The sequence below is a fragment of the Rhinopithecus bieti genome, unplaced genomic scaffold (assembly GCF_001698545.2).
Source record: "Rhinopithecus bieti isolate Rb0 unplaced genomic scaffold, ASM169854v2 scaffold_38981, whole genome shotgun sequence".
In the NCBI taxonomy this organism is placed as follows: Eukaryota; Metazoa; Chordata; class Mammalia; order Primates; family Cercopithecidae; genus Rhinopithecus; species Rhinopithecus bieti.
Genome location: NW_016819573.1, coordinates 1,902,492 through 1,922,307, shown reverse-complemented (window position 1 = coordinate 1,922,307; position 19,816 = coordinate 1,902,492). Strand labels below are relative to the sequence as shown.

General features: G+C 40.0%; 1 protein-coding gene across 11 annotated transcripts in view; it reads right to left on the bottom strand.

Annotated features, from left to right (window-relative positions):
* RALGAPB (Ral GTPase activating protein non-catalytic subunit beta) overlaps nucleotides 1-19,816 on the bottom strand; it is a 117,038-nt gene that overhangs the window by 44,227 nt on the left and 52,995 nt on the right. For 5 of the 11 annotated variants that reach the window (XM_017859109.1, XM_017859102.1, XM_017859101.1 and 2 more), the window contains 9 exons: nucleotides 18,714-18,915; nucleotides 15,480-15,647; nucleotides 14,914-15,028; nucleotides 14,383-14,530; nucleotides 10,347-10,411; nucleotides 8,217-8,346; nucleotides 6,707-6,715; nucleotides 5,885-6,018; nucleotides 1,126-1,308 (listed from right to left, as the gene is read on the bottom strand). In XM_017859109.1, the coding sequence (XP_017714598.1) occupies nucleotides 1,126-1,308; nucleotides 5,885-6,018; nucleotides 6,707-6,715; nucleotides 8,217-8,346; nucleotides 10,347-10,411; nucleotides 14,383-14,530; nucleotides 14,914-15,028; nucleotides 15,480-15,647; nucleotides 18,714-18,915 (1,154 nt within the window). The remainder of the gene's footprint in view (nucleotides 1-1,125; nucleotides 1,309-5,884; nucleotides 6,019-6,706; nucleotides 6,716-8,216; nucleotides 8,347-10,346; nucleotides 10,412-14,382; nucleotides 14,531-14,913; nucleotides 15,029-15,479; nucleotides 15,648-18,713; nucleotides 18,916-19,816) is intronic. The other 6 variants (XM_017859110.1, XM_017859103.1, XM_017859107.1 and 3 more) reach the window with 2 other exon arrangements.

Here is a 19,816-nt window from a genome sequence, read left to right as displayed (position 1 = left end):
GGGACGGAGGCTCGCTCTGTCGCCCAGGCTGGAAGGCAGTGGCGCGCAGTTGGATCACTGCAAGCTTCGCCTCCCGGGTTCACGCCATTCTCCTGCCTCAGCCTCCGAAGTAGCTGGGACTACAGGCGCCCACCACCTCGCCCGGCTAGTTTTTTTTGCATTTTTTTAGTAGAGACGGGGTTTCACTGTGTTAGCCAGGATGGTCTCGATCTCCTGACCTCGTGATCCGCCCGTCTCGGCCTCCCAAAGTGCTGGGATTACAGGCTTGAGCCACCGCGCCCGGCCTCAATTCAACTTTCTTGTTAAATTACCAAAGACTGTAAATCACAAAAGCACAAATCAAAGAGATTAAATAATAATTCAGTTAAGCCTGGGATTGTGTAGCCACAGAGAGACAGCATCTCTGGACTTAGCTATCAAAGTGAGGGGGATGGTTTAAGACATATTATTAATATCCAAAGGAAATCTTGTCATTGACATTTTTAGGTAATTTCTGGTATTATAACTTTAGAAGCCATAATGAAAATGACTAAGATTTAATCAACAATATTATTCCTTAAACTACATAAAGGTTTTCATAAATATCGAATGATCTCTCCTTTTATTTGCACTGTAAATTCCTTATAACACCTGCTTCCCTATAAGGAAGACATTACGTGGAACAGTGGTAGGGAACGTGGACTAGTTATCTGCGTCCACTTGAGAGTGAAGAAATGAGTATGGAGTAACATATTTGCATAGAAGCAACCTTTAGGACGAGCTGTGCTCTAGGTTTGCGGCCTGGCAATCATCTGCCCTTCTGTGTTTGGTGAAGGGTGACCGAAGTGCCTACTAGCTATCTCCAGGCTACCATCCTTTCAAGAAACAACAGTCTTGATAGTTCAGATAGATCAGTCAAGGTCCCATCTTTCTAAAAAATTTCTCTCTGACTTAATTTGCAACCAAATGTAAGCAAAATGAACAGTTTTCAAGTTGTACCCAAAAGGACAAGTGTTTCACTGGAATCTAACAAGTATTTTCAGTTTATGAAGTGTACAATATTTAAATTTAGATATTCTCTTTCAAAAGGCATTTTGCTAGCATACATTTTGTTTTACTTAATGGTTTAAAATAAAATAAACTCACCTTTTCATCAAGCATATCAGGGTGCTCTGTCAGCCAAACACAGAGACACTGAAAAGCTGCCACTATCATGGAGTGCAGATCCCTAGAGTGAAAAGGAGCTGGCCGACTACACTGATACACAATGTAGCTGCACACCGAACTGATGGCTCGCTTCCGGTCTCCTGAGTCAACCATCACCTTTACCTAAGCATATTCATTTGGAGAACAAAAACAATCAGCCAGGAATTACTGTACCAATTTCAAAGCATTTGTACTGAAGCTTGACCTATTGGACAATGTGATACACTACAGGAAGCCTTGCTTTTTTATATTATTTATACATAGGAACAGATTATTTCAGATGTATTGTAATACTCCCCCCAAAATAGTGGCATTTTTCAAGTGCTGAAACAGTATTTCATTTTAGCATAGTTTTTCATGCCCTAAAACCCAAACCCATTGGGTACACCTGTCCATCATTGCCAGAGACTGAAAGAACATGGGCACATTTTTAAACCCCTAACCCAACCTCACAGTGATGCTCTAGGTTCTGCAGAAAGTTCTGTGCAGCTGCTCAGAGGCATAACTGTCATACAGTAAATTGCCCAATATTTCAAGTATACAATTGGTCAATTCTGACATAAGTATGCACCTGTGAACTATCACCACAATCGACAGTGGATATATCTATCACCTCTAAATCTCTTCATGCACCTTTGTAATCCTTCCTCCCACTCCTCTTTGCCCCTCTCCCTAAGCAACTGCTGATCTGCTGTCACTATAGATTAGCTTGCATTTTCTAGAGTTTAAAGAAATAAAATCATATAAAAGTCATACAATATGTACCTTTTTTTGGTCTGGTTTCTTTCACTCAGCATAATTATTTTCAGATTTAGCTACACTTTTGGGTGTATCAATTGTTCATTCATTTATATTGCTGAATAGTAGTCCATTACATGGATATACCACAATTTATCTAGTTACCTATTAACAGACATTGGGTTGTTTCCAGCTTCTGGATATTATAATTACAGCTGCTATAAACATTCATATACAAGGTATTTGTATTGATATATGTTCTCTTATCTCCTAGGAGTGGAATTATTGGGTCATATGTAGGTGTATGCTTACCTTTTTAAGGAACAGCCAAGCTGTTTTCCAAAATAGTGGTTCCATTTAACATTCCCATCAACAGTTCCTCCACATCCTCACCAACATTTGGTATGGCCAGTCTTTTATACTTCAGCCATTCTAAGAGATCTGCAGTGGTATCTCATCATGGTTTTAATTGCATTTCCCTAATAATTAATGATATTGAGTATTTTTTCATGTGCTTATTTGTCATCTGTATATCGTCTCTGATAAAACATCTATTCAAATCTTTTGCCCAATTTTTAATTGGGTTGTTTGTTGTATTATTAAGGGCTTTTGTTGTTGTGTTTTGTCTTCTTAAAAGATTTTATTAAAGGTCTTTACAAGGCAACATCCAAACTCCAGATCCAGCTGCCAAGGAGACCCTATTACGCAGTTGGGGCTGGATAGAGCATGGCTTCCTAACCATCTGTCCTGAGATGGGCATGGCGAATAGTATTTCATTTTTAGGGTCCACAGTGCTCACGTGGTCAGGCAGGGGATTCTTAAGGTCAATCTTACCACTTGGGCACAGAACGTATGAGCTTCACTCTGACACCCAGCAAACCCTGTCTTAGCAGCACATGGTGGATGGTGGTATCAATGTAGCAGTTAACAGGGTCCCTGCTGTGGATCATCAGATGACACACAAAGTTTATGGATTCAGTTCTCTGCCCTTAGAGTTTCCCTGACACCATGAACTCGTAGCCCTTGCCCCACTCTCCATAATGAACCACAGCACACTACAGAAGGCTCTCCTCACAGCAAACCCTAATAGTAGTTTACAGCACAGACTCTGTCTGGGCAATGGCATAGAGAATTCTTTTAGGCCACCTTTTCAGCATAAAGCTTTACCTGCCCTCAAGGAACCCAAACCTCTTCTGAACTACCTCGGCCAATTCACAGATCCAGTGGTTCTTTTCACAAAGAACATTCTGCATCCTGGAGGCTAAGGTAGTGATTTCTATCCTGGTTGTTACAACTTGGACCTTAACCCCAGAGAAGTCACCTTCTGCAAGCTTCTGAGTGAAGAACTCGCTCAGTTTATTTTTTAAGATGCTATCAAACTTCCTCTTCTTAGAAATTTTCACCGCCATATTGCTGCAGTGCACCACCAAAAGGAAAGGCTATTATTGAGTTCTGAGAGTTCTTTATGTAATCTGAATACAAATCTTTCATCAAATATATGCTTTGTAAACATTTCCTCCCAGCCTGTGATTTGTCATCTCATTCTTTTAACAGTGTTTACTAAAGAACAGCAGCTTTAAATTTTGAAGTCCAACATATCAGTTTGTTCTTCTACAGCGTAACATCTAAGAAATCTATCCCAAGGTCACAAAGATTTTCTCCTGTTTTCTTCTGGAAGTTTTATAGTTTAGTTTATACATATATATTTACGTAATAGAGACAAAGTCTCACTATGTTGCCCAGACCGATCTCGTCTTGCCTCAGCCTCCCAAAGTGCTGGGATTACAGGCATGAACCACCATGCCCAGCCAGTCTGAGTTAATTTTTGTTCATAGTGCAAGGTATGAATCAAAATTTTTTGTTTTTTGTGTATGAATATCCAATTGTTTTATAGTACCTCTGGTTGAAAAGACCATCCTTTCTCCTTTGAATTACCTTTGCACCAAAAATCAGATGACCACTTATGTATGGATATACTATTTTCTTCCACCAATCAATTTGTCCACCCCATGCCAATACCAGGCTGTTCTGATTTACTGTAGCCTTACAGTAAATCATGAAATCAGGAAGTGCTAGCCCTTTATGAATTGTTAGGCAGGTCCAGAGCAGTGCTCCGTCTAGGACTAATTATTCCTTACTACTGAGTGTACTAAAGGTCACAGGAAACAGTACCTTGCTCTCAAAGACAGCAGTGTGGTCCTGTGTGTCTCACAAATGGCTGTTTTTTATTTTCTGTACCAGTAAGTGCTTCTCGCAAAATTATCATGTCCATTCTGGAGGATCTTTGAGGTAAACTCTAAGTGGTGGTAAGAACACCTTAGGTTTTATCGCTTATTTTGTTTCTTATGGCTTAGGTAAGTCACAGCCTCTGACATCTATTCCCACAACTGAAAAATGAGGATTTGAACCATATCATCCCAGACAGTAGCACCTGTTCATCAGCTTTTTGTTCACAAAATATTTTCTATATTTCCTCGATTATATATTATATGTAAGATAATCCTGCTCATCTTACTGACAAGAAAACACTTAGACGTTAGAAAAAATGCAAAGAAAGTGAAACTCTCATACATTGGGAATGTAAAATGATTCAGTTACTGTGAAAAACAGTTTGGCAGTTCCTCAAAAAGTTAAACATAGGGTTACCATACGACCCAGTAATTCTGCTCCTAGGTGTACATTCAAAAGAATTGAAAACTGGTATTCAAACAAATACATGTACATACATGTTCACAGCAGCACTAGCCTGACAACAGCCTAAAGATTAAAACAACCCAAATGTCCATCAACTGATAAACGGATAAACTGGGGTATATACACACAATGAAATATTATCCAGTCATAAAAGGGAATACAGTTGTGACACATTCTACAACATAAATGAAACTTGAAAACATTATGCTTAGTGAAAGAAACCAGACACAAAAGGTCACACATTGCATGATTCCATTTATATGAAATGTCCAGAATAGGTGGATCCATTGAGATGAAATGCAGACTGGTGGTTGTCAGAGGAGTGGGGTGGGTAGACTGAAGCAAAACTGCTTCATGGGTATGGGGTTTCCTTTAGGGATGATAAAAACATTTTAGACCTATAAAGTAGAAGTTGCTCAACACTGTGAATGTACCAAGTCACTGAATTGTTTGTTTTTAAATGGCTAATTTTATATTATACAAATTTCATCTCAAAAGAAAGAATACACTTAGAGAAGCACAAATGACCACCAAGCTCTAAGTTTCCACAAAACTGAAATAATGGCTGTGAAAGAAATCTGAAAAGTGTAGCTAAGGCTGGGTGCAGTGGCTCACACCTGAATTCCTATTACTTTGGGAGGCCAAGGCGGGTGGATCACTTGAGGTCAGAAGTTCGAGATCAGTCTGGCCAACATGGTGAAACCCCATCGCTACTAAAAGTACAAAAATTAGCTGGCTGTGATGGCGTATGCCTGTAATCCCAGCTAGTCAGGAGGCTGAGGGAGGGGAATTGCTTGGAAGCAGAGGCTGCAGTGAGCCGAGTTTGCACCATTGCACTACAGCCTGGGTGACAGAGCAAGACTCTGTCACCAAAAAAAAAAAAAAAAGTGTAGCCAATTTTCACTTATCTCTGATAATGGAGGATGGCAGAGCCACAGGTAATCCCAAATGGTATACATTAGGATAACCATTTTTTACAAAATCAATATGTATTTTATTATCATATGCAAATAAATAAATGACAAGTATTGAAATGTTTCCTATAATTTAACAGTAAAAATCTCATTCATACTCTTTGACTCTATTTTTAAAAAGTAAAGTTCATTTCATAGAATATCACTTGGAGGCTTAACTTTGCACACTTTGGATATAAACTATGTTTGAGTATGATCAACACTAAAATACCCACACAAGGGGTCAAGAGATACAGAAAAAAGAACCACGGCCCATAGCTGTTGGGTTAAAATAAAAGGACTGTCTTCCTCACCTTTGCAAGGCCAGAGAGGAGCTCTAAAGCTGCCAGTGATATGCTCATGTCTTGGCGCCACTGGGAGTTGAGTCTTTGGGTGACGAGATGAATGCTGCGAATCAGGAGCCCAGCAGCTGAATCTGTATTAAGAGCTAGGATATAACCCCAATGCCACATCCCACAGGGAGGGAAAACAACTAAGCATTAGTAACGAGAAGCACAGCATCCACTAGGCACAGACCACAGCAGCCACAGTGAGAACGACGGGCACCCACACAGTGCTATGCTCCCCACCCCACTGGGTTGAGTGCCAAGTCCAACTACACGGTGCACAGGCACATGTGCTAGACCAGAGCAGCTTCTAGCTCCTGGTTCATGCACTTTCACACAACTGTGGGATTTGGTAGTTTCAGTGTCATTTTTATAACAACGTAAATCTTAAAGTTTCTAAATTATCAACTCATAGAGAGGTACATTTTCAAAAAGAGTGATGAAAAGGCTATCAATCATTTCCTTCAAACTTTATAGAGGAAAGAATTCTAATTTTACAGCCTCCTCAGATGCTGGGAAGTACTCTAAAGCAAGCATCTGTTGAATTTACTTACAGGGTTTAAGCCATCAAAACTCACATGCAATGCCTTTTCAAACACACTTTAACATTTAATTCTCCAGGATTACTTTAATACTTCTAAAAAAATTAAATAACCAAGCCACCGTATTTTTATTTGCGCTCCAATCTATACTTAGAAGCAATCACTAGTTAGCTAGTAGGAAATTAGGAAAAATTAAGTAAGGACAAATTAAACTGAATTTATAAAGGAAGCTTTAGGGACATTATACCTGTCGATCCTATCAGAAAGAGGGCAGTGACAACAGAAAAAGGAATGATCATTAAAGAGAGACACTCATGCGACACTAACACAAATCAGGATTTCTTAGTAAAAAATAGTTTACGACATTACAAGCAGAGCTCACTAACACCAGTTCAAAATGCTAAAACGAACAATAATCACTTAAAACATTTATATTAGAATACACGCGGTAATGAAAATTTCTTTTTTTCTTTGTTTTTGTTTTGTTTTGTTTTGAGATGGAGTCTCGCTCTGTTGCCCAGGCTGGTATACAGTGGCGCAATCTCGGCTCACGGCAACCTCTGCCTCCCGGGTTCAAGCGAGCCTCCTGCCCTGACCTCCCGAGTAACTGGGATTACAGTTGCCTGCCACCATCCCCAGCTAATTTTTGTATTTTTAGTAGAGATAGGGTTTCACAGGCTGGTCTCGAACCCCTGACCTCAGGTGATCCGCCCACCTTGGCCTCCCAAAGTGCTGGGATCACAGGCGTGAGCCACTGCGCCCAGCCAGTATTGAAAAATTTATTTAGCTTAAACGTATTTTAGAAAGCATAAAAAATAATTTTCAACCTATAGAATGCCTAAATCTACATACACAGTGAATAAGATAATTTAAATAACTTCTTCACAAATATAATATTTAAATGTGTCAAATATCCACATAATGGCTTTATATATCTGATATGTTCAAGGATACTTGTTGCAAACTTAAACCATAGAAACATGCCTCATGAATTCATGAACTCACGAACATGGCTCATGACATGCCTCATGAACCTCATGAACATGGCTCATTAACTCTCCAGATGATTAAAAAATTAAACTCACATCTAAGAATCTAGATATCACGCCAATCTAGTTGGATAAGTGCTCACAGATTCAATACACTGTTAGTACTTATGCAGAAAAACATAAAGGTACCCATAAACTTACAGAACCCATAAAACAACTGCCCAAGGTAGGGGACAACCTTGTATAGGATGCTTGGCTGGCAAATGTTTTAGTTGGCAGGACAAAAAATAAAAATGTTTCAGGGCTAATGAATCTAGTGAGCTATAGTAGGGAGTACACAGGTTTTAACATGAAGACACGCTTTCCTCTGGGCTGCTATCTAATACATCCCCCATCACCCTCCTTGCCACACTGCAATAACTGCCTTATTGAACACCTCTGCCACTACACTGTGAGCTCTGAGGCAGAGCCCACATCTTATTTGGTTCTCTACCACCACACATAGTAGAGAATTCAGAAATGTTTCCTGATCACCCATTACTATCAATTATAAAATCTAATATACTACCCCAAATCTAATATACTACCCAAAAGCTATACAGCTAAATTAAAAGATTTGTTTTCTTTTCTTAGCTTCTTAAGATTGACATCCTCACTATTACACTAAGGTACATAAAAAACATGAACATTAAAATTTTTAATGTTTTATAAATGTAAGCATTAAAGTCATTTTATTAAACTTTGAATTTCAAAAGAAACACGACTAACCATAATCTCTTAAGAGAGCTTGAGCAGGTCTCTCACTATCGGGAGTCGTGGGCTCCGTGCTTCCACCACTTGTTGAACTAATACCACTATTGGTGCGACTATGACTCTTCAGGTTATTTTCTCCACCACCCTAGTCAAATGAAAATGAATCAAGTGTTTGAGGGTTACATCACAGTTTACGAGTATAAATAAAGGTCAATCATTAAAAACCATGTTGATAAAGCAGAATGTGCCAACTGAATAGTACAAACTGATACTAATAGATAGAAATTGACAAGGGATTAAAACCACTGTGGTATTTTTTTACACAGACACATCTACTGGAGGGTATGAAGGGTTTGACTACTACAGGTGCCCATACTGGGGTCGTCTTTGCCACTATTTACAAAGGGCTGGCCCAGCTTTTTCTTTTCTTTTTTTTTCTTTTCTTTTATTATTTTGAGACCGAGTCTCGCTCTGTCGCCCAGGCTGGAGTGCATTGGCCGGATCTCAGCTCACTGCAAAGCTCTGCCCCCAGATTTACGCCATTCTCCTGCTCAGCCTCCCGAGTAGCTGGGACTACAGGTGCCCACCACTCGCCCGGCTAGGTTTGTTTTTTTTTTTTTTTTTTTTTTTTTTTTGAGACGGAGTCTTGCTCTGCCGCCACAGGCTGGAGTGACAGTGGCCGGGCTCTCAGCTCACTGCAAGCTCTGCCTCCCGGGTTCACGCTCATTCTCCAGTTCAGCCTCCCTAGTAGCTGGAGACTACAGGAGCCCGCCACCTCACCCGGCTAGTTTTTGTATTTTTAGTAGAGATGAGGTTTCACCGTGTTAGCCAGGATGGTCTCGATCTCCTGACTTCGTGATCCGCCCGTCTCGGCCTCCCAAAGTGCTGGGATTACAGGCTTGAGCCACCGCGCCCGGCCTGGCCCAGCTTTTTCATCTTTACTAGACTTCACTAGATTCCAGGTCCTTAAAAAAAATACCCTAGTGCCTCCCAAGCAAAACTTCAGAAAAGAAATATAAGCTTAAAAAGCATGAATAAACAAACAGCAACTTTCAAATATAGTTATATCAGAAAACACAAACAATAAAATACCAGGGTTAGTATTAACTCCCATATGTACAGGGGCTAATAAACCTGTCAGACTTCCCTCATTTTTCCCCCATATGAACACAGTTCATTATACTCAGATCAGTAAATTATTGTTAACCATCTACTGAGACACGAATGTAATTTCTTCAATAATAATTTGATCACCCATCCTACATCTACTCAGCTTACTACATATACCCAGCTTACCCCAGTATACACTATTAACCCCCCCATTCTCTTGCCTCTACTCCACGTATAGGGATGATATATCTTGAAGACAAAGCAGAGAGCACTGGAAGTCTCTGAGAAGCATTTTCGATTTAGAAGCATTGGTGCTTTGAGGGACCTGCAAACTTAGGTCTAGAGGGGTTACAAAGAATTGATGGGAAAGAAAAAGTTAAAGTAGTTGCTTGCTGGCTAGGGCTTTTCCTAGGTTATTCAACCAAGTTTGCCACCACAGCAAAACAAGTAAGAGTTTAAGTAGATACTGTTCAGAAATAAAGACTGGATTTAGCTGTAGTTTCTCTCATACAGAATCTCTTGGGAACCTGATGTACAGCTGATGAGGCACTGAAAAGTAAACCTCAAAATATGTTATTTTTAAAAAGAATCCTTCTGAGCCAATGAGTAGGATTTACAAACTAGTTAAAGGTCTTTAAAATTCACAAAGATGGCCGGGCGCGGTGGCTCAAGCCTATAATCTCAGCACTTTGGGAGGCCGAGACGGGCGGATCACGAGGTCAGGAGATCGAGACCATCCTGGTCTACACGGTGAAACCCCGTCTCTACTAAAAAATACAAAAAACTAGCCAGGCAACGTGGCGGGCGCCTGTAGTCCCAGCTACTTGGGAGGCTGAGGCAGGAGAATGGCGTGCACCCGGGAGGCGGAGCTTGCAGTGAGCTGAGATCCGGCCAATGCACTCCAGCCTGGGCGACAGAGTGAGACTCCATCTCAAAAATAAAAAAAAAAACTTCACAAAGATGGACATTTTGGAATATAATTTACATAAAATCCAAAAGTGATATTCTCTGACAGATTACATGTATGCTTCTTACCATCTCCATCTGGCAACCAATGGCTTCCAAAAGTGCTGAATCTTGAACAATATTTAACATTGCCCCTGCAACAACAACAAAACAGTATTTTATATAAAATACACAAGAACACTAAAATGGCTAAAACATTTTATATGATTAATAGTAGAGATAAGAATATAATTTTGGTTGAGTATTCCTGAAATACCCATGAAAGTACAGTTGGCTCTTAAACAACATGAGCTTGAACTGTACATGTGCAGGTGTTTTTTTTTGTTGTTGTTGTTTTTTAAATAGAGACGGGGTTTCACTGTGTTAGCCAGGATGGTCTTGATCTCCTGACCTCGTGATTCGCCCACCTTGGCCTCCCAAAGTGCCGGGATTACAGGCGTGAGTCATTGCGCCTGGCCCATATGCAGGTTTCTTCAATAAACATGTTACAAAGCTTTTTGGAAATCTGTGACAATTTAAAAAACTCCCAAACTGCATAGCCTAGAAATATTAAAAAAAAAAAAAAAAAATGGCCAGGCACAGTGGCTCATGCCTATAATCCCAGCACTTTGGGAGGCCAAGGTGGGGCGGGAGGTCAAGAGTTCGAGACTAGCCTGGTCAACATGGTGGAACCCCATCTCTACTAAAAATTACAAAAATTAGCCAGGCGTGGTGGTGTGCACCTACAATCTCAGCTACACAGGAGGCCGAGAAGAATTGCTTGAATCTGGGAGGCAGAGGTTGCAGTGAGCCGAGACTGCACCACTGCACTCCAGCTTGGACAACAGAGTCAGACTTCATCCCAAAAAGAAAGAAAAAAAAAGAGAGAGAAAGAAAAAAATATTTAAAAAATTATAAAAAGTTAAAATTGGCTGGACATACTAGCTCAAGCCTGTAATCCTAGCACTTTGGGAGGCCAAGTCAGGAGGATCGCCTGAAGTCCTAGGAGTCTGAAACCAGAGTGGGCAACAAAGCAAGACTCTGTCTCTAAAAATAAATAAAAAATAAAAAGCTAAAATTTATTTAAAAACTTACATACACAAACACAGATCATACATGATGCCATTTGCAGTCCAGAGAAATGTAAACAACGTTGCAGTATTAAATAACTGCATAAAATTAACTGTAGTACATACTGTACTACTGCAATCATTTTGTAGCCTCCTCCTGTTGTTATTGGGGTGAGCTCAAGTGTTAATGAGTATCCTGCTTAAAATACAATGTGATGTTAACCATCTCCATGTGAGTAGTTCATCTCTCTCATAGACTGAATACTGCAGTATCCATGGTTCTCACATATTTTCATCATGTTTACTGCAACACCATGAACCTTGACTAACACCATGGGACCCATAGGAAGTGCCACTAGTGATGCTGGAAGTGCTCCCAAGAAGCAGAGAAAAGTCATGACATTACAAGAAAAAGCTGAGTTGCTTGATATGTACTGTATATTGGGGTCTACAGCTGCAACTGTCCAACAGTTGAGACGATTTATCTTATAAACAATTTATGGTATCAATAAATACAGTACTAAAAATATATTTTCTCTTCCTTATGATTTTCTTTTTTTTGAGACGGAGTCTCACTCTGTCACCCAGGCTGGAGTCCGGTGGCATGATCTCAGCGCAATGCAACCTCCACCTCCCGGGTTCAAGCAAATCTCTGCCTCAGCCTCTGAGTAGCTGGGATTACAGGCGCCCACCACCATGCCTGGCTTTTTTCTTCTTTTTTTTTTTTTTGGTATTTTTAGTAGAGACGGGGTGTCACCATCTTAGCCAGGGTGGTCTTGAACTCCTGACCTCATGATCCACCCACCTCCCACCGGCCTCCCAAAGTGCTGGGATTATAGGCGTGAGCCACCACCACGCCCAGCCTTTTTTTTTTTTTGGAGACGAAGTTTTGTTCTTATTGCCCAGGCTGGAGTGCAATGGCATGATCTCAGCTCACTGTAACCTCCGCCTCCCGGGTTCAAGCATTTTCCTACCTCAGTCTCCCAAGTAGCTGAGATTACAGGCATGTGCTACCACACCCTGTTAATTTTTGTATTTTTAGTAGAGACGGGGTTTTACCATGTTGGCCAGGGCAGTCTCGTGAGCCACCTGCCTCGGCTTCCCAAAGTGCTGAGATTACACCATGTATTTCTTAATAAAATATTCTTTTCTCCAGCATACTTTATTGTAAAAATTCAGTATATATTAATAATATTCATAAAATACAAAATACATGTTAATCAACTGTTATTAGTAGGCTATTTTTTTTTTGGAGACGGAGTCTCGCTCTGTCGCCCAGGCTGGATTGCAGTGGCCGGATCTCAGCTCACTGCAAGCTCCGCCTCCCGGGTTTACGCCATTCTCCTGCCTCAGCCTCCCGAGTAGCTGGGACTATAGGCGCCTGCCACCTTGCCCGGCTAGTTTTTTGTGTTTTTTAGTAGAGACGGGGTTTCACCATGTTAGCCAGGATGGTCTCGATCTCCTGACCTCGTGATCCGCCCGCCTCGGCCTCCCAAAGTGCTGGGATTACAGGCTTGAGCCACCGTGCCCGGCCCAATAGCAGGCTATTTTTAGGGAATCAAAAAGTTACATGTGGATCTCAACAGCTCAGGGAGTTGGCAAAAAACTCCATTTGTGAGTCTAGAAAATTGTGTCCACAATTAATGGCTTTTGAGACTTATGAAACCCTAAAAAACTTTTTGCCCAGCTACAGACAATTCCAGTCACCTATTAATTAGGTGTCTCTGGATAAATATGGTTCCTGGCCATTGTGACCCATCTCTTCAGGATCTCTCTCTCTCAGTTTTAGAGGCCTTTTAGAAACCATTTCAAGGATTGTGTTCCTGTTGGAAGGACATACACCCCACCTCCTCAGGGGCATGAGGGTTTAAACGGAATGTCTGATCCCACTTTTGAACAGATAAAAATCTAAGATGCTGGGAAGAAACCTAATTCTTGTCTTGCTAATGAAGAGAAGAAAGCAAGCCTCTAACCACTGCCACGGTCAAAGCATTCTCAGAGATCAATTGCTCCATAAGTAGGGAGTTCTAACTGCCACCCAGGTTTGTGGGCTGGGATGGTATTTGCATTCACATGGTTCAGTGGGTACTCCTGTTATGTGGCTGAGGAAAGCCCTACTTTCCTAAGAGCTTCCACTGTCAAGGGTGGTGATCTCAATACCCAGGGTTGCACTTCAGTGGCACTGAGACACAGAAACAACAATTGAAAACCTTTTGCTTTCAAATATAATATATTGCTGTTTACCCAATTTGAACATCAGACTAGAGGAAGAAAAGAAGAATTCCTCTGTTCATCAGGGTCTCTCTGAAGATTTTCAGGGAGATAAGACTGTCTGTCCCTTAGTGCTAACAATAGATCTGTCAGTCAACAAATACCTTATGATATATTTTGAAAACATGTAAAAGGGGGGACTTCAAGCATTTAAACAAACATAATAATTTCAGGTTCTGCGCTGTGAAAAAAATGATGAAATAAGATCATCTTTAGTAAAGTCTGTTAGGGAAGCTCTCTCTAAGATGATGAAGAAAAGCTAAACAAAAATCTAGGGAAAGAACATCCCAGCAGGAGGGATACAAAGAAAGGTTCTGAAGAAATCATGAGCTACTATGTTTGAGAGAAAAAGGACTAGGAGGAAAGTACAGACCGACGAGACCTGTAAGTAACGGGCAGGAGGAAGAGGAAGAGGAAAAGGAAGAGGCAGGAAGAAGAGGAAGAGGCAGGAGAAAGAGAAAGAGGCAGGAGAAAGGAGGGCAGGAAGAAAGGAAGAAAGAAGAGAGGGATGGGAAGGAGAGGCAAAGAGTGGAGAAAGGAGAGAAGGGAGAAGAGAAAGAAAAGCAAAAGCACAAATAAAATGGCCAACCAAGACAACTGTAACACTTTACTTCCCTCATCTCACCGCTTTAAATTTTCTTACATTAAAAAACTAACCGTGCCTCTGATGCAGAATAAGTAGAGCTACATTAGGTTTAGGCTCCGGTCACTGACTGCCGCCTCCTCATCAGGCCTGCAGTCAACAGTACTGGGTTTCACTTACAACATAATGTGTGAATACAAACCTAATATCATTTGGGTGTTGTTGGGGTCCGTTTCTGTTTGCAAGGCACCTATTAATATATTCACAAGTCTCAACTTCAGGGACAGAAAAGTTATTGGTTTATCATAAGACGAGCTGTCATCGTTACTAAACTTTCCTTCCAGGACCACCTATGGAAAAAACAAATAATATTTAACATCAGCTGTTGCAGCTCATGATGCCCATGTGGGAACAGCCAGAGTGGAGGAACAGATCAGTCTAATGAGAAAGGCTTTCAGTATAATATTAGCCACTGTGCTAACTCTGTCACTAACACTCAATATGTTAATAGATGTCCTCAGCCTGTAACTGCTTGAAAACTGGTAGAAAAACTGACAGAGAAAAAAAAAAAAACAAATCACAAGTCAACTTTGTTAATTCACTTGAAATAACTTGAGTGAAATAACTTGAGTTAAAAAATAAAACATCCCGTTCCATTTTTAACATTCGATTTGACTTAAATTAGTACACAAAGCAGAATATAGAATATAAAAAAACTTTAACAAAACATTACCTCAGATTTGACTGTGCCAAAATGATGAGGGAGGGGCAACAAAGAAAGTAGGATATTAATGGAGGATCTTCGCAATTCTGTTGGATTTACATAGCTTTTGAATTTTGAGAGCTCTCTGTCAAAAAATAAAAAGATATTAGTATTTTTGAACTCAAGTACATTAGCTACTGCCAAATACATATAATGCCAATTTTTCCAAATCCAAGTATTGTGTATATGTGTATTGTGTATTTCTAAGTTAAACTGTTAGTGAACTGAACTAGAAGTTGATCGGTTTCTTTCTCTAGAATGTAAGGCCTACTCTACAAAGGTAAGGCCTCTGTGTTGGAGTTGTTCTCACCCACCTAGACCAGGCCAAAAACAATTCAACAAGCCCACAGACAAATCAGAACTGAAGGAGTTCAGGGATGAGGTGCGTTTGGACACACTACACTCATTAAATGTGGCCTGAGTTCTCTTGGCCTATGAAGACGACTGGACAGGATACATTAGGAAACTGGGGAGGAAGCACCAACAGACCAGGCCAAATCAGACAGTTGATATAACAGCAGAGAATGATAGCTTACCTGTCAGGCAAAATGGTTTCAAGAGCTGAAATAAAGTAAGGAACCACAACATCAATCCCTTTCAAGTCACAGCAGAACAAAGGAGGAGAGTTTAGAATAACGCTGGCCAAGACAGGATGGCACACATAATCATTTATCTGCAAACCTTGAATTAAAAGCATGTAAAATCTAGGAAAGCAAGAAAAAAATTTTAAACAAACTGCTAATCAAAAGTTTTCATAATTATTATTTGCTACATAGTTATCTGAAAGTCTATTTCCACTCTTCACTATTTTTACCCTTTAAAGAAAGGGCATTACTGGAATTACTGGAGTTTACTAGAATTTTACCCTTTAAAAGGTATTACTGGAATTATTGGAATTTTACCCTTTAAAGGGTATTACTGGAATTAAAACAATTCTGAATTATATACACTAAGACCCAAATCATCTTTTTTAATGAAGAAAAAAAAACCATTCACGTCTATTGCACCTTCTCAAACTTTGAGTCTTGCAACTCAAAGTTCTAGGAGCCTGCAAATAAGGCAACCAGAACAAAACAAAACAACAGGCTGCAGTACTTTTCAATAAACTGCGGGAATTGCTGAGTTAAATTCCGTAACAGAAAAATGTTGCACCATTTAGTAATTCCTAGGGAAAAAAAGTATGTTTTCATTTTTGTCCCTTCCCCATTAATTTTGGGGGGACAATGAAAGAAAGAAACCTACATTTGATCTTCTGTATTCATCATGAAGGTCACCTGAATAAGATTCCTTTTAGGAATATGCCTGAATATACTTTAGTTTTTAACTCCACCCCCAAACTCTAATCAACTTACTAACCATTCAATCTCCCATTACTCAAGAGCAACTATACTGTTATACTCTTCTACTGTGAGGTGAGTTTCTCTTCTCTGTAAAACTCTTCAGAAACAACTTCATCACCTACTGGTTACTACTTAACCCATTTCAATCTCTCTCCCTAGAACTCAACTAAAACCATACTAGCAAATAACCAATGGGCTCTCGACTGCCAAATCCAAGAGACATGATTAATTCTTAACTCACTCTGCCTTTTGAAAGCATTCAACCCTTTGACTACTCCCTTCTCTCCTTGTGCTTCCCTGATTTCTACGACCATTTTCTTTCACAGGTCCTCTTACTCTACCTGCCTCCTAATGATGGTGTTCCTCAGTCTTATAACTTTAGTTCTGGAAGCTCTCTCTTTTACTAACCTGATTTTAAACACTTCTTAAGTCACTAAATATAATCAAATCATTCTAACCCACACCTCTCAACTGAACTCCAGATCTGTTAGCCAAAAGCTTACTGGATATCTGGATGTCTACTGATTACTATGGTACTTCTGTGCACAATATCTAGCACAAAGTAGGACTTAATAAATATTTGTTGATAAATATCCCATAGGCACTTCAAATTCAATCGATTCAAAACTAAACTGATCACTTGCCCTCTCATGAATCTATTGTTTTGGTTTGTCCTACTACCACCCATTCAGTCTTATGGCTCAGTCAGAAAGTTCATGGTGATAGCGTTCTCCCCTACTACTACAGTACCATTTAGGATATCTCCCCGGCCCAGAGTTCCTGAGAAACGTGCCCCACAACAAGGGGTGAGCTCCAACACCCTTATGTGACCCACCTACACAACTGTAGCTGACTAGATCAGAGACAGGCAGATTAATTAGATCCTCCTTCCCAGGAGTCTATAATTAAAATTCAGAGATACTAATTGGCCCTGATGGTCACCTAGACCAAGGCCATGAAAACTGGGTACTTTTTATTTATTTATTTTTGAGACAGAGTCTCACTCTGTCGCCCAGGATGGAGTGCAGTGGCACAATCTTGGCTCACTGCAGCCTCTGCCTCCTGGGTTCAAGCGATTCTTCTGCCTCAGTTTCCTGAGTAGCTGGGACTACAGGGGAGTGCCACCAGGCCCGGCTAATGAAAACTGGGAACTCAGAAGCACACTACAATATGAGAAAATGATCTGCAGAGATGAGAAGAACGAAGCAGTTCTGGGAGACCAGGAAGACAGAGAGAGAGGAATAAAGTTGTTTCGGTCCTTGAGTATCTGCTCTTCATGAGGTCACATTGCATTTTCTGACCTTAGAATTTAATAAATATAACTAGCTTCTCACAACTTATTCTCCTTTTACTTAAGTCAGATTGAGAAGGTTTCTGTTGCTTAAAGCCAAGTGCCTATAGTTAAGATAACCCTGCCTAGTTGCCTGTATATACCATTCTTTTTCATATTCATAAAATTCTGTACTTAGTTCCCTCTGATAGGGTCAGTTTTAATTCTATCTCCTGAGAACCTAACAAGTATGCAGATATCTAAATACTCTGTTGATATTAACCTCACTTCTGCACCTGTGTGAATGATCAGTAAAGGAAGGCAAAACAATGTCAAGATGAATGGGAGGCCATTATGAGTTAGTTTAGGAGAAAAGCAACAAAGTCTAAAGTATAATGGTGGATAGAGTGAAAAGAGCGATCAGAAAGATGTTAAGGAGCAGAAAGGCAGGAGTTGGCTGATCAACTAAAGATACAGAAGAAGAGGATTCTAAAATGACTCTTCGTTTCTGCCCTAAGCAACTGAATGGATGGCAGAGGCATTCACAAAGATGGCTGAAGCCATAGATTTGGAGAAGATGACCCTAACCAACTTCCTAACACAGTCTAAACACTAACCATCCTTTAAAACTCCAGCATAATCATTCAATCCTCCCTAACTCTTTCCTGAATCCCCTGGAGTAAATGTGCACTGCTTCTTCCCCTGAATGCCCACAGCACATTATCTGTGCCTTTCCCATCAACATCCTATTCCTGTTGATCATTGTTTACGTGTGCACATGGCTTTGTTTGTGGCTCTGCCCAGAAAATAAGCTCCTTGGAAGCAGGATTTACAGCTGACTTATTTCTGGACTGCCTACATGCGAATACTGTGCTAAAAATTTCTTAACAAATTATTGTGGTCCTTAAATCGCTCCATATTAAAAAGATTCAAATAAGATGACATAAATAGCACTTCTAAAACAAAAAGGGTCTTAAGGGTCTTTACCAAATCAGATGAGACAGGTAAAATGAAAGATTTCAGGCAAATGTCGATCACTTACAGACATCTGTAGGTATTTCTGACCAACATTCATTCATTGGTTCAGTCGGCCAAGCAACGCTACAATGGCTTCACTATCAAAACTATATAAATGAAAAAACAAACAAAAATTCCAAGACCTGGATAAATAAGCTGGCAGAATCTCTTCTCCAGTCTTCTTGCTACAAAAAATCCTACACAGTGTCCCACAAGCCTCAGCTCTTCCTGCTTCATAGTTATCAGGAAATTCACTTGCATCAAACATAGGATTGGAAACCATGGTGTCTGTGGACATTTGTGACCCTTTCCGTCGAAACTCCATGCTAGCTTGTGTTGTAATGGCTGGGGAGAGAAAAGGAGGGTTTTATTATATTTGCAATATGCCAAGTAGGCTCATGGGACCCTGGACACAAAGATCAAATGTTGGTGTCATTAAATAGCTACTTGAATCCAATAAGTGCTTTTGTTTAGCAACTATGTCTTAATGGTTTTAAAAAGGGCTCTCTGAAATCTTCTTTGAAAATAGGTTACAATTAATTTACAGTGGCATTGTCAGTTTAACAGATTGTACAAGAAGCATTTTCAACTGAATTTTGATCAGCAGAGTACATTTGTATATATCTGTATCCACATACAGATATATAATACAGAATTTGGCTTTTCTATTATTTCTTTTCTGTTTTTTCTTCCCCCTACAGAATGATGCTTAAACGTTAAGAAAAATAGCTACTGCAATTTACACATTACCCTAGATGGACATCCTAATTAAATGGGCAACCCTATACCAGTCTGTATACTTTAGGGAGAGGGCAAAGTAAGGATGAGAAGTGGGCAGGGAGAAAAAGAGACCATTCCCACAACCCACCCAACTCCAAAACACACACCAAAGAATCGCTCGACCAAGCAAAATGAGAATGAATTTTAACAACCACAGACAGCAGCTAACTTGAGGCTGATAAATCAGAAAATTGGATTGATAAAAAAGATTATCATGGTCATTCGTTATCACTGAAACAGAAGCCCTTTGAAAGTTGCTTTTATTTTTAACAAAAGATTTCACAGTGTATTGAAAATCACTCTGAAATCTTTTATTACTCTACATGAAATGCTTAAATTATTTTATAATAGATTTAATAGAATGCAGAGTCAAGCATAAATCTTTATGCAACTTCCCATGAGCCATTTTTAGTCCTGAATAAGCTATCCAGCAATAATACATTTGAAAAACACTACATGCAGAATG